Below are 13413 nucleotides of genomic sequence, written 5' to 3'. Positions count from 1 at the left end.
ATCCCGTTACCGGTCAGTAAAAAAAAAAAGACAAAAAAACCAAGAAATAAGGCCGGCCCGTGGCTCACTCGGTAGAGTGCGGTGCTGATAACACCAAGGCCACGGGTTCGGATCCTATATAGGGATGGCCGGTTAGCTCACTGGCTGGGCGTGGTGCTGACAACACCAAGCCAAGGGTTGAGATCCCCTTACCGGTCATCTTTTAAAAAAAAAGACAAACCAAGAAATAAACCATAATCTTTTCTGCATCAAATATTGACCACTGAGATCCCTAACACACGTATACACACACACACCCACCCCCCTTGACCCCAGCTAAAGCAAGCAGGGGGCTTAGAATGGAAATTCCATGCCAAGGTCAAGGGTTTGGATCCCCATACCAGCCAGCCACCAAAAAAAAAAAAAAAAAAGAAAGAAAAGAAAAATGGGAGTTCCAGTCAGAGATAGTCAAGTTTGTAGTCAACACACTGTATGATACAAATATGTATAAAAAAGGTTGGGATTTTCGGCCGCTCACTGGCTGAGCGAGGTGCGGGAGCAGCACTGAGGGTTGCGATCCCGTAGCCGGTCCCGGTCCGGTACGGGCGCGACACTGAGGGTTGTGATCCGTTGCCGGTCACGAAAAAAGACAAAAAGGAAAAAAAAAAAAAGGTTGGGATTTTATTTCCAAGTTGGCACATACAGAAAAGGCACAGGGGTGAATGGCTTTGGGGCACTGCAAGTAGAAATGGGGAGAGGTGTGCCTGAGGTCCCCTTACCTCAACCACCCCCCCAGCACACTTGAGACTGGACCAGTGGCAGGGGATCCAGCCCAGGGCCCTGAGGGTCCCACTGGCTCTGGATGAGAGCCTTGGGGACAGCTCTCCAGGCAGGACACCCTCCTCCCAGGAGGCAGGGCTTGGCAGCTCCCCAGGCACCAGGGACCAGCCTCCCAGGGAAGGCTGGGGTCAGAGACAGAAGAGTAGGATGACAACCAGGAGAAGCATCCCCAGCAGCACCACAATGGCACACCACTGTCGGCGGTCTGGGAATGAGAGGGTCAGAGGTCACAGGAGGGCTGGTTAGTTAGCTCAGTTGGTTAGATCACGGTGTTATACACCAAGGCCAAGGATTCGGATCCCCGTACTGGCCAGCCACCAAAACGAAACAAGACAAAACAACAGAGCTCAAGGGGGAGAGGATACCACCCACAACACAGCCCCCTAGGATCCACCCTCCCGCAGTAGACTCACCACTCGTCATGTGGGATACTTTGGCCATCTTTCTGAGGGCCCCGCCCATCCGGGACTGGGTATGGTCCATCTCGTGAGCAAAAGCGTCCAGCATACTGCCAAGACCAGGATGGCATCAGCCTCCAAAGGGCCCATGTGCACCTGTGCCGCTGAGGACCCCCAGCCCACCTCCGGGGTCCTGGCCTCACATGCCCTGCTCGTCCAGCTCCTCCCCGACACGGCCGGACATGTGTTTCAGAACCCGGATGCTCCCAGATACCATTTCCAGCTGTTGATCTTGGTGGTCCATGATCAGCTGCAGAGTAGAGAGGTGGCAGCTGCTGTTGGCAGGGACCCCTGTGTGGTCTGCAGGCTTGTCCATCCCAGGGCCCCCAGCCACCCACACAAACCTGCTGCGTGGCCTGCTGCTCCTCAATGTAGCGAGAGGTGGTCGAGACCACGCTGGCATCCAGCAGGTCGCTGGGTGACTTCTGGCTAGCTGGTTTGCCCACCAGCATCTGAGGGGCACAGATCACAAGTTCAGGGCCAGCTGCATATTTGTGGCAAATCCACACGTGGTTAGTTAGGAAGTCAGTCTCTCGGGCAGGATGGCCTGGGTTCCCCAGACCCACTACTTACTAGCAACCTAACCCCACAGCCATGTCACTTAACCTCCCTGTGCCTCAGTCTCCTCATCCATAAAATGAGGAGAGCTATAATCTCTGTTTCCTGGGGTTGGAATGAGGATTTAGTGAATTAGTCCATGGAGAACAAAGTGCTAATAAATGTTGCCTTTTGTTATTTAAAAAATGATCTCATAATGCTGGGAGGCAGATGGAATCAGATGGCAGCAGACAGTCTGGGTCTGAATCCTAAGTGCATGAGTTCAGGCCCTGCTTCCCAGGGCTGGGTGCAGGCAAAGTGAATGCAAAGCATTTAGCATGGGATCAATCAATGGAACACTTATCATCATCATCATCATATCAATAGATATATATTAGAATTTGCACCTTAAATGGCAAAGCAGGACAACTGGAAGGCACATGGGCATTGCTATGGGATGCCTGACTGGTGCTGGCCTCAGCCCCTACCCTCCCAGACCCCATGTGGGCTTATGAGGGAATAGAGAAAGCTGGTGTCTCTCGACATGCAAAGAATGGACACAAAGCACAGAAGGAAAAGGTGGACAGATGGAGGTGGGCAGGGGAACGTGCACGGGGCAGGTACACTCACAGAGGAAACTGGTGTATATGTGGCGGGCAGGTAGGGATGCACTCAGAGGTCAAATGTATCTACTCAGATGGGTCAGGTGCTACACAGAGAAAAAGGTAGGCATACATCCTGGAACCAGGAGCACACAGAGCACATGGCATGTAAACAGAAAGGAGAATGGTGTACAGCCCCCCAGCCACCTTCCCACACACACCAGAGACCAGTGTTGACCCAGAGGATGGAGAGAGACACAGGGAAACAGATGCAGAGAGGGCTCAGGTGTACACATGCAGGAAGAGCAAACAGGTAGACAGGAAACAATTGCACACAGGATGGGCACTGAGAGAAGGGACAGGCAAACACACACTCATAGGTGAGGGTCACCCCGAGTCTGGGGGTGGGAGGCATGTTGGGTCAAGGTGCCTTACCTCTCGATTATTCCTCTCCATGAAAGCTATGGCTGCTGGGCTGACCACATGGTCCTTCATTTCCTGGGGATGAGGACAGCATTAGAGAGTAAAGACACCCTAACCTCCCCAAGTTCACCCCATCAGGCCCTCTCCTCACCTGGACCGCCTCCCGCATCCGCTCCACGAACACCTTTCTCTCCTGCAGGTCCCCAGCGGGGAGCTTGAATTTGCTTGGGTTGGCTTCCACTATACGTGGGCCGAGAGTCAAGGGTCAAGGCCAGAGCAAGATACTACGCCCCCTTCCCCCTCTCCAGCCCTCAGCACCTCCCAGGTGTCCAGCCTCCCCAAGAGCTGGCATCGGCGCCCCCTGCCACCGCAATGGGCTCTCCCATGCCACCACCCCCGAAAGCCACAGGATATCGATGGTCTCTTCCAGGTCCTCGAGGTCCCACTCAATGCTGCGCAGGCCATTCCGCAGCTCATTGGTCGTCCAGTCCAGCTCCTCGCGTTCGACCGCCGCGCCCTGCTGCAGGAGCTCGCACCAGCGCTGGTACAGCCCGCGAGCCGTGTTCACCGCCTTCTGCACTTCGCTGCGGGCAGGGGCACAGAGGGCGCGGCTGGGGACAGGCAGTCGTCCCACCCGCCCCTGCCCCCTGCTGTGCCCCCAAACGAATTAGAGGAGGGGCTCGGGAGACCTCTATATCCCCCTGCGGACCCCTCCCACTTGGCCTCGGGGTCACCGTGCACCCTGACGGCCGTGCCCAGGCACCCGGCCAGTGACTGGCCGAGGGGACTGAGCACCCTCTGCCCTCTCGCGTCGCTGACACTCACCCTCGGACTACGAAAAAAGGGTCTTCGAGAGACATGTCAATCCCCCTCCCCCCCGCCGAACCCCCTCCGGGATAGGACTTGGTAGCTCGTTTCCTCCTGGTGGAGGACGCGCCGCCACCCCTGCCCCCATTACGCCACCATCGAGAGCGGTGCCTCCAGGGGAGAAAGAGAGGCCTTGGAGGCCCAAAGTGCGGAAACTTCCGTCCTGTCCGCAGCCATCTTAGTTGTGGGCAGGGGCGGCTTCCGGTACGCATGCCCAGCCCCTTCATCTCTCCGTACCCCACGATGGGTGGTCGTGTTCTGATTCTGTCGGGCCGGGTTCGGGTCCGAGCTCGGAATCTCGGTTCGAGACCCATTCCCTCGGGTTGTGGCTGCGAAGCCTCGGTTCCCCTTCTGGGCAGCTTAAAAAATAATAGCCTCCTTTAACTCAGGCGGGATTATGGTTGGGGAAGGGCTCATTCGATTCTCTGGACCTTTTACCGGATCCCCTGAACTGGCTCCTGGATCCCGTCCTGGGGGATCATCCCAGCCCAGGGTCCCGAGTGGCAGGTTTGGGAAGGGCTGGGGGGAGAGGTGGTTCTCCCCTCGTCCCTGCGGGGGTGGCGGGAGGAGCGGGTATTCTGAGGGAGTTCTGCTGGATTCTCCCCTCCTCTTTCTCTTTCCTGCAAGGTGGGGGTGGGGGGCACCTCCAGGTCATCTTGGCGTGGGATGTCTGTGAGTGAGGACCCCAGAGATGCCCGGGGCCGTGTAACCTTCGAGAGCATGAGTGGAGAAGGGTTTCGTCGATATGTTTCTTCTGGGTGTTAGCCAGGGGGTCATGGGTGTGATGGTGGGCTCCAAGGGAGTCCTCTGCGTGTGAGGTCTCCGTCTGGGGAGGGACCACGAATGTCTGGGGAGGGATTCTTAGGAGCGCCCGCTGTGTGACAGAGGCGTCCTGTGTGGGGTCTCCGGGAAAGCACTTATTTGGGGGGAAGGTGGGCGGAAGTCATCGCCTGAAGGGGGGCCTGGTCTCTGCCTGGAAGGTGGGCGGGATGTCTGAGGGAGTCCTCGGAGCGTCGCCCCTGTGAGTTTCAGAGTCGCTGTGTGGGGTCTCGTGGGCTAGGCGAAATTGTGGAGTCTTCGTGGTATTTAAGGGGGCGGGGATGAGGCGTTCTCAGCAGGTCGCCGCAGTGTGGCAGGATCGTTGAATGGGGACAGTCTTTAGGTCTGTAGGGGGTAATAATTGTTGAGTCCCCACGTGCGGAGGGGTGTTGGGACATGAACGTACTCCAAGGGGGCATGAGGTGATCAGTTGGGGGGAGACCGGAATAACCTGGGAGGGGACCTTGTAGGGAGCAAAAATAACTGGGGTTTCCGTGGGAGGGAAGGGATAGAGGGGTCCTCAGCGGGTTGCCTCTTATGTTGGCAGGGTCGTTATGTAGGGTCTCTGGGAGATGGCATCAGTGGAAGTCCTGAGGCCGCCCCTACCGGTGGGCGAGATGCTTTCCCGGAGGGGCGTCAGGCCTTCCTGAGCCTCGGAGGGAAGGAAGCGAAATCTGCCTTTCTCTTCCCACCTGCCCAGCTGGATGCGGGTCAGGAAGCCCGGGGCTGCAGCCGGCGGGGGCTGCTGGGAGAGTGGGCGTGTCCGGAGCCCAAAGCCCCGCCCCCGCCCGGAAGCGCGCTACCGTCAGCTACGGTGATCCCGGCCCCTGTCCTTATATGGGCAGCCGGAAGCGGCTCGTGCGCCTGCAGCACGTCACTACTTCCAAATTTAGTTGTGGAAGTCAGTGGGCTGCGGTGGCGGGAAGACTCCGAGCGCCAGTCGTGGGGGAGGAGACATGCCACCCCTTAAAGGGACGGCACCGTGAATTGAATGGAACTATTCGAACAATTTTGCGTCCTTTAGAGGAACTGGGGTTAGGTTTTCTTGGAACGATAGCGTGTGGCGCAGGGTGGGGTCGATGCTTTCTATCTGCTCTTCCTCTGCGTTGCTCAGTTTCCAGCTCCCATCCGAACCCCGCTTCCTGGGGCCCCGCCCCGTCGTCTAGGAGGCGACAGCCACGTGTTTACAAGGACTGTTTGCGGCTGGTTCCGCTGCCGTGCGAGCGCCAAACCCATCCGTGGAGCTCGTGTTGCGGGAAACGGGGGCGGCGGGGGGAATGCTCGGTGCAGAGCGCGGGAACGGCAGCTCGGGTCTGCGGACATCCGCTGCCCGCGGTGAGGGCAATTTCGCTCTGGAGCCACCAAGTGCCGTCCGCCTCCTTACCGTCTACAAACAGGCAGAATGAGGAGGGCTGGCGTACGCTAGGGGCATAAGAGCTGGAGGCCCTAGTGGCCCCTTTTCACTGCGATATCCCATTTATTCTAGCAAATATCGGGCAAGTGACTCTGCCTCGGTTTCCCCACCTGAAGAAAACAGATATAACAGTCGACTCCGTGGAATGAAGGTGAGGGATCAGTGAGCTATTAATGAAAGGAAAGCGCTTAACATCCCTTGGCACGTAGTAAGCACTTAGTAAGTGCCAGTATCGTTATTGATTCAGAAAACTTTAATTAGACGCCTGGTATATGCGAAGAACAGTGTCAATGAGGTTGTACAGGTTAGAATCTGGGTCTTCCTGGGTGTGAAGGGAAACTTGCCGCCCACGAGCTGCGGGGGCCTCCAGAGGCAAGCACTTGGGTGGTCCCTGATCCCCACCCACGGGCCCCCTTCCTTTGGGCCTGCGCGAGGGTGCATCGGCGGGGCTCTGAGAAAGGAGACCACCCCGAAAGTTCAACGTGAAATGGGGGGACGCTCCTCCTTGCCTGGATTTCCGTCCCTTCCCCCCCCCAAGCTGGGTAAATTCCGCTCTATCGCTTTAAGGAGTCTTTGGCCACAGCTCGGTGGAAAGCCCGGATGAGGCCCTCTGATTGGGCGGGGCGCCTCCGTGACGTCACTCAGGGTATAAAAGGGCCCGGGTGACTGGCGCCCCGGCAGAGCGTCCTAGCGGTGTCGCTGCGTGGGTCGGTCTTGGGAGAGAGGTGTGAGCGAGCGCGTTGTCTGGAGTGCACCTGCTTCCCGTCCTGTCTATTCCCGGAGTCTCCGCCGTCGAGCCGCCATGGAAGTGCAGAAGGAGGCGCAACGAATCATGACCCTGTCCGTGTGGAAGATGTACCACTCGCGCATGCAGCGCGGTGGTCTGAGGCTGCACCGGAGTCTGCAGCTGTCGCTGGTCATGCGCAGCGCCCGGGAGCTCTACCTCTCGGCCAAGGTGGAGGCCCAGGAGCCCGAGGTGTCCTTGACTCCCGCCCACTGCCCTGACCCTCGCCTGCACCCGCCGCGGGAAGCGGAAGCCGCAGATGAGGCAGCGCCCTCCGACGGTGAGCAGCCCTCCCCGGAGCCCATGGACACTCAGGAAGCTCCTCCGAGAGCCGAAGAGACCCTTGCTCGCTGTGCCCCGCGCTCCGCCAAAGTCAGCCGCAAACGGCGGAGCAGCAGCCTGAGCGACGGCGGGGACGTCGGACTGGTTCCGAGCAAGAAAGCCCGTCTGGAAGAGGAGGAGGAGGAGGAGGGAGGCGCATCGTCGGAGGTCCCTGATCGCCTGCAGCCCCCTCCGGCGCAAGCGGAAGGCGCCTTCCCCAACCTGGCCCGCGTCCTCCAGCGGCGCTTCTCCGGCCTCCTGAACTGCAGCCCCGCCGCCCCCCCGACGGCGCCGCCCGCGTGCGAGGCTAAGCCGGCCTGCCGCCCGACGGACAGCATGCTGAACGTGCTCGTACGGGCAGTGGTGGCCTTCTGAGGACCCCGAGCGGCGCTGCCGGAGCCCAGAGTGCGGGCCGAACCGTCGGCCCGAGTGCGCAGACCCGGGGCGAGGCCCCCACCAACTTGGGGGAGCGCCCGCGGAAGCCGTGGAGAGGAGCCACTGCCCGGGCTGCTAGAGACCCGGAGAGGGACTCTGTCTGCCCCCGGGGAGCCGCCGCCATCTCTGTGCAGCGGCGGCACCGAGGAGTCTGAGCCGGGGGCGCGGGCGCCTTCCGCCGAGACCTGCCGCGCCCACAGGTGCTGTCTTTAATGGACTGGGACAGGATCGTTCCCTCCTCTGGACTGGGAGAAGGGAGACTTGGTTCTTTAACCTCCTCAGGGTCGGACTTTATTTTTTACTAGGGGCTGTGCTGCCCTCCCAAGGTTTTCAATAGTTGGGGTTCGCATTTCCAACCTCAGAGAATTCCAGGCGCTCTCCTTCCCCCTCTGGTGACATACTTGTGCAAGCGGTCATCCTTGCGTCATGGGGCAGATGTGGGAGCTTCCTGTTGCCTTGCGTGGGTGTGGGGCCTGGGAGGAGGGTCTGGGGTGTGGACCCGCCCTGGGGAGTGGGAGGAGGGCGCCTGAGTCACTTCGCCCCCGCGTGCTGCTGGTTAGTGCCCCGCGCCCCTGCGTCTTCGGGTGGGAGCGGGGACTGATGTAATTTCAGATTTAAATTTTTCTCATCTGGTGTGTTAGAGTTGGCCAGTATGTTCTCAGTCTCAAGCGTGACCCCCCCAGACACATGGACACAATCAACCCAGACGTTCTGGTCTGGGTCACGAAAGTGGGGGTATACAAAGGGACGGTAAGGCTGAGCTGGGACCAGTTGCTGTTGAGACTGGGCCAGTTTGGGGAAGGGGGGATAGGATTCTTTACAGGGCGTTTCTGAGGGCCTGCTGACCTTTCCTGCGGTGGATTCTGTTTAATTCTGTCTACCTGGCGTTTTGTTAGAAATATCAGATAGGAAAATAAAGACTATTTGCGTAAAAAGTCTATGCTCCCTGTCTGGATTTCTTCCCTGGCGGGGGAGGGGCAGGGTTAAGGGGTCAGGAGCTGGCGGCGGCTAGCTGGGGCCCCAGGAACCGGTCTGACCAGTTACCACGTGGACGGCTGAGTGGGTCGGGAGGGGGTTGGGCCCCTTTTCTTTGCCCCAGAACTTCCGTGCTGGTGGCGCTCCACTTCGACCCCCGTTAACTGCTCCAGGTTTGTGGTTCCCTCGAAATACCCCTACAGCTCTGGGGGAAGGTTTTCTGTAGTAGAGACATTCTTTGGGGGAATGCTGCTGGGTACAGTGCCCCAAGCGGAATGGGGGCCGTACGTCCTTTGGAGCCTTGAAAGATGGCAGATCTCGCCGCCGCCCCCACCCCACACTTTACCAATTGAGTCAGCTCTGGCAGGGGTCCCATGGCCTGGGATGGAGCTGAGCCGATGAACTTTGAAGTGCCCTTTATACCCCAGTTCCAATCTCTCTGGAGGTATAGCTGTGTGGCTCAGGCAGAGGTGAGCTCCCAGCCTCAGTTTCCTTATCTGTGAAATGGGCCTCAAAGCAGCGTGCCCGGCACCTGCGGGTTTAGAAATGCCCCTGAGAGCCCTAGTTATTGGCTTTGGTCCCGCCCCAGCTCCAGGTTAGCCACTCCGAGAGGAGAAAAACCCTCTTAATTCCCACCCAAGTTTGGTTTTGGAGAGGGGCTGTAGGCGTTGCCGCACAGGGCGCGCGCGCGTGTGTGTGTGTGTGTCGGGGGGGGGACTGTTAGGAGGACAAAGGAGCCGCAGGTGCGGGGAGTGGGGACTGCGGGAGGCGCCGGGAAAGAGCCCGCCCCGCCCCCCGACGGCTGGCTGTGCCGCCGTGGGCCTCCCGTGACCCCGGGGGACTTGACCCCGAGGTCTCAGGATAGAATAAGGGTGCCACGGAGGGGCGGACCCGCTGCAGACATCCGCCGGGGGCATCTTAGGCCTCTGGCTCCACTCCCGCTCACTCCAACCAAACCTTCCCCCTTCCTAAGTGGGGTGTGAGGGGGAGCGCTCCCCAGCCCCTGCCCCCCGGGATATCTAGCCAGGCGCGCCTCCACTGCCGCCTGATTCCTTCCAGGAAAGCGTGGGGGACTTTTTAGCGCCACCCACTCGAGTCCCAGCCCTTAATTCCCAAAGGGGACATGGGGGGACTGGAGCCCCACACCCCTGGCGGTAGCTCAATATGTCTTCTTCGGAGCAACTCCCCCGCGAGGCTGGCCCGGCCCCGGGAAGTCCCCGGCGGCTGGGGAGGGGGCCTCAATGCGCATCCTGTCGCAGGAACCGCGGGGCCCTTCCTTCCGCGGGAAGCGGCTAGGCCGACCCCCGCCCCCGCCCGGGCTGCCCCGGGGTTTCCGGTGCCCAGCCACGGGGGCTGGGGGCTGGGGACTGGAGACGAAGGGGCGGAAGACAGGACTGGAACAAGTACCCGACACACACGCACATCCCCTTAAGATATATCCCTCCCCAAGACCCCATTTTACCCATCAGAATAGGCAAAATGGAAAACTTGTCACAACAGAGGACAGCTGTGAAGCCTGGAGTTTTGAGGCCATTACCTGGGACAGGCTGTCTGGCGAGTCATCAATTGGACAAGAGCTGTGAAAACTAAAAGTGCCACATCTCCTGTGACCAGCGGATTCCCCAGGGAACTCCAGGACTGCAGCAGGAGACTCTAGAAGGGTGTTCGCTGCAGTGTAGTAGGAAATCGGCACAATTTGGAAACAATCTACATGCCCATCCAACCGGGAGTGGTCCAGGCCATTGTGGACTACCCATGGATACTTCCCAGAGGATAAAAGGCCAGAGCCAGACAGACCTATACACACACACAACACACGCAACACAGATAACTCAAAATCCTGATGCTGAGTGACAACAGCGAGCTGCAGAAGTCATGGGGTAAGGAGCACATATTCTGGAGCCACACGGCTTGTTGGACAGCCCTGAGCAAGTTACTTCACATCTCTGGGCCTCAGTTTCCCTGGCTGTAATTGGTGACAATAATAACCTCTTAGGTTTATTGTAAGGATTAAGTAAGATAACACATACAGAGTGTTTAACAGAGCGCCTGGCATGCAGAAAGCACTCTTATGTGTTATTCTTTTATTATTGTTGGACCTAGGGATGGGAAAGGTGCTAGACATTAATTTATTTAGGTGGCTGGCCAGTGCAGGGATCTGAACGCTTGACCTTAGGGTTATAAGACTGCACGCTAATCACCTGAGCCAGCCGGCCAGCCCTGATGCTGTTCCTTCTACCTGCAGTGCTCTTCTCCCCGACACCCCTAAGTCCATCCTCACTTTCCTCAGGTTTCTACTGAAATGTCACCTCCTTGGGAAGGTTTTCTTTGGCCACCCGATGTAACACAGCACCGTACTCTGTCATTCTGCTCCCTTATCCTGCTCCAGCCTTCCTTAGAGCACTGTTCACTGCCTGAAATTATACATTTATGTTTTATTTAGCATCTGCACCCCAACTCAAATGTCAATTCCACCAAAGCCCAGCCCAGGCCTGAATGAGTGAATGAGGTTGTCTTGGGTAAGCAGGTGCTAAGTGCTTAATATTTATTATCTCCTTTAATCGGTGTCTTCCTCATGGCTCTTAGAATAGAATTTCCCAAACTTCAGATGGCTGAAAGTCAAGATTTTTGTCATGTCTTTGTATAACTGCACTATTATTTACGTAATTAAAAAAAAAACCCACTTGTTAATTACTTAACAGGTAGCAGTTTTTTTTAAAGTTACAATGAAAACAACAATGTCATAAGATCCTGCTGAAACAGTAGCCAGTTTGAGGTTCCAGACAGGTTTCTCCCTTTACAGAGAGAGATTAGCAGGTGTTAAAGACACATTATTACCAGGGGAAGAAGACTGTCTTTGGGTTGACATCTGCAAGCTGAAAAGGGAGAAATTCTGAGAGATTCGTTTCACGTTATTTAAATCACGTTCAATCATTTTGTCACACTGTCCGAGAGTTTGGAAATTCTGCTTCTGGAAGAGGGACAAAACCTGTGATTGTCTGCAAGGACCTATTTGATCTGGGCCCAGCCCACCTATGGTCTAATCTTCCATCACCCTCTGGCCACACTGACCTGCTTTTTGTTCTTCATACTGGTACAATCTTACTTGCCACATATACTGTGACCTTGGTCACTTATTTAAGACAGCTCATGCAAGGGGCAAATCTTCAGGGAAGTGTCCCCTGTCTGCACCACATTTTCATTCAAGACCCCTATGTTTATTGACACTCAGATCAAGAGCTACTTTTAACATTTTTATTTTTGGTAATACTTATCATAACTGCAATTTTATATTTGTTCCTGGCTTTGTCTTTTCTTCGAGTCTATAGCCTCCACAAGGGCGGGGACCAAGTCAAGCAGGTACTTGAGTGTTTTTGTGAATGAATGATACATTTGCAACCTTCCTTTGAACGCTGATCTTTTTACATCACTTTTTCCAGATGGGAAAACGGAGGCCTAGAGAAAATTGCCCTGCAAGACAGCAAGTAGGGGAGGCTGTAGTCGTGCCCCACTTCCCGAGGTCCTCTACCCCCTTTTCCCCGTCCCGCTATGCGCTCAAGGGACGGGCGCCCCAGTTCAGCCTCAGTGCAGCTGGGAAAGGACAGGGCCGCAGGTCGGGATCAGCCCAGAAGCAGCCTCCAGACCAGTTTGCCCGGTTCTGGGACCCTGGGCGAGGTCCACTGACCCCGAGCGAGGGAGACGACTGAGGCCACGCCGTGGCCCAGTTGCCAGCCGGGCGGGGATGGGACTCGATCGAGCCGCGGAAATTTGAGCCGGAGGCCGGGCGCTGGGGGTGGATAACGAACCAACGCGCGGGGGCGAGGAGACTGTCAATCAAAAACCAGGGGGCGGGACATGCAAAGTATGCCCCGCCCCTCCCGGGCCCCGCCCCCGCGCTCTGCAGCCCTTGACTTCCAAGAACTCCTCCCAGTGTTGTCGGTGGTCCGGGCCACGCCCCTCGCCCCCAAACCGGTCAGTTCCAGATTCCGCCTCAACCCTCAGCGCGTGGCCCCGCCCCCTCCCCTTCTCGAGATCTACTCCCCCAGCCCGCCCTGCGGGGCCGCGGGCGGGGGGCCGGCTTCGAATCAGGTAAATGGCCGAGAAAGCGGAAGACAAAGGGGGCTGGTCGGAGTTTGAGGGTCACGCTACCACTTTGGCCTGGGGGCTGCCGAAGCCCCCCCACCTGTGTCCAGGGAGCTCAGAACCCCCATACCTGTGCTCAGGGGGGCCTAGACCTCCCCCACCTGTGTCCAGGGGGCCCCAGAACCCCCATCGCGGTGTCTAGTGGAGCTCAGACCCACACACCTGTGTTTAGGGGTGCACAGATCTGCACCTGTGTGCAGGGGAGCTCTAACTAGGACCGTTCTTATGTTTCCTGAGGCTCCCACCCCCTCTGTGTTAAGGAAAGCTTGGGTCTCTCCAAGTTGTCCAGGAGAGCTGAGGCTTTCCGCCTGTCCTGCTCCCTGCCTGGCCCTTTTGTGAACCCCTCTCAGCAGAAATCCTTCTGGACCCCAGCCCTACTGTCTCTCCCTGCGCTTTTTATTTCTCCCTGTCTTCCAGCCTCTCCCAGTACACTGTTGACTCTCAGTTTAGAAATAATCTCAGCATTCACCGTCACCCCCATCCCTCCCACACCAAGGCGGCTGGCCAGGTCCCCTGGGGTCCTGCCTTCCCAGCCGGCCGGCCACCCGACTGGCACCAATTAATTTCCCTTCCGCCTGTCCACCCACATCTGGTTGCCAGCTGCTCACCCTGGTCTTGCCCGCCCTCAGGGGCTCCCAGGGAATTGCTAACAATTCTCCTCCCTGCGCCCCCTCCCCCCGAAATCCAGGCCACCCCACCCGGGTCTGCTAATCAGAAAAAGCTGACAGTTGGGACCTGGAGGAGAGATCTGAAATCAGATGGAGGAGTGGAGCGTGAAACTTTCTGACCGAAATGCTTGGGAGGGGGGGGGGGGGG

The 13413-nt window shown here is 57.8% G+C and overlaps 3 protein-coding genes across 3 annotated transcripts in view; 2 read left to right on the top strand and 1 right to left on the bottom strand.

Moving 5' to 3' along the window:
* NACC1 (nucleus accumbens associated 1, BEN and BTB (POZ) domain containing) overlaps nucleotides 1–3335 on the top strand; it is a 14695-nt gene extending 11360 nt beyond the window's left edge. Inside the window, exon 6 of the transcript XR_550988.1 lies at nucleotides 3270–3335. The gene's annotated coding sequence lies outside the window, so the exon portion shown is untranslated. The remainder of the gene's footprint in view (nucleotides 1–3269) is intronic.
* Nucleotides 640–3714, bottom strand: STX10 (syntaxin 10). Its single transcript, XM_008579307.1, has 8 exons — nucleotides 3665–3714; nucleotides 3254–3423; nucleotides 2991–3085; nucleotides 2852–2914; nucleotides 1622–1729; nucleotides 1421–1527; nucleotides 1233–1327; nucleotides 640–1024 (listed from the first exon to the last, which is right to left on the bottom strand). The coding sequence occupies exons 1-8, from the start codon at nucleotides 3697–3699 to the stop codon at nucleotides 948–950; spliced, it is 750 nt and encodes a 249-aa protein (XP_008577529.1). The 5' UTR covers nucleotides 3700–3714; the 3' UTR covers nucleotides 640–947.
* A 3027-nt stretch (nucleotides 3715–6741) lies between these two features.
* IER2 (immediate early response 2) lies at nucleotides 6742–7419 on the top strand. The gene has a single exon (XM_008579305.1). The coding sequence runs from the start codon at nucleotides 6742–6744 to the stop codon at nucleotides 7417–7419; it is 678 nt and encodes a 225-aa protein (XP_008577527.1).
* The last annotated feature ends 5994 nt before the right edge of the window (nucleotides 7420–13413 follow it).

This window comes from Galeopterus variegatus, unplaced genomic scaffold, assembly GCF_000696425.1.
Source record: "Galeopterus variegatus unplaced genomic scaffold, G_variegatus-3.0.2 Scaffold1855, whole genome shotgun sequence".
In the NCBI taxonomy this organism is placed as follows: domain Eukaryota; kingdom Metazoa; phylum Chordata; class Mammalia; order Dermoptera; family Cynocephalidae; genus Galeopterus; species Galeopterus variegatus.
The sequence above is the reverse complement of the archived record's forward strand: the minus strand, read 5'-3'. Positions and strand labels throughout refer to the sequence as shown.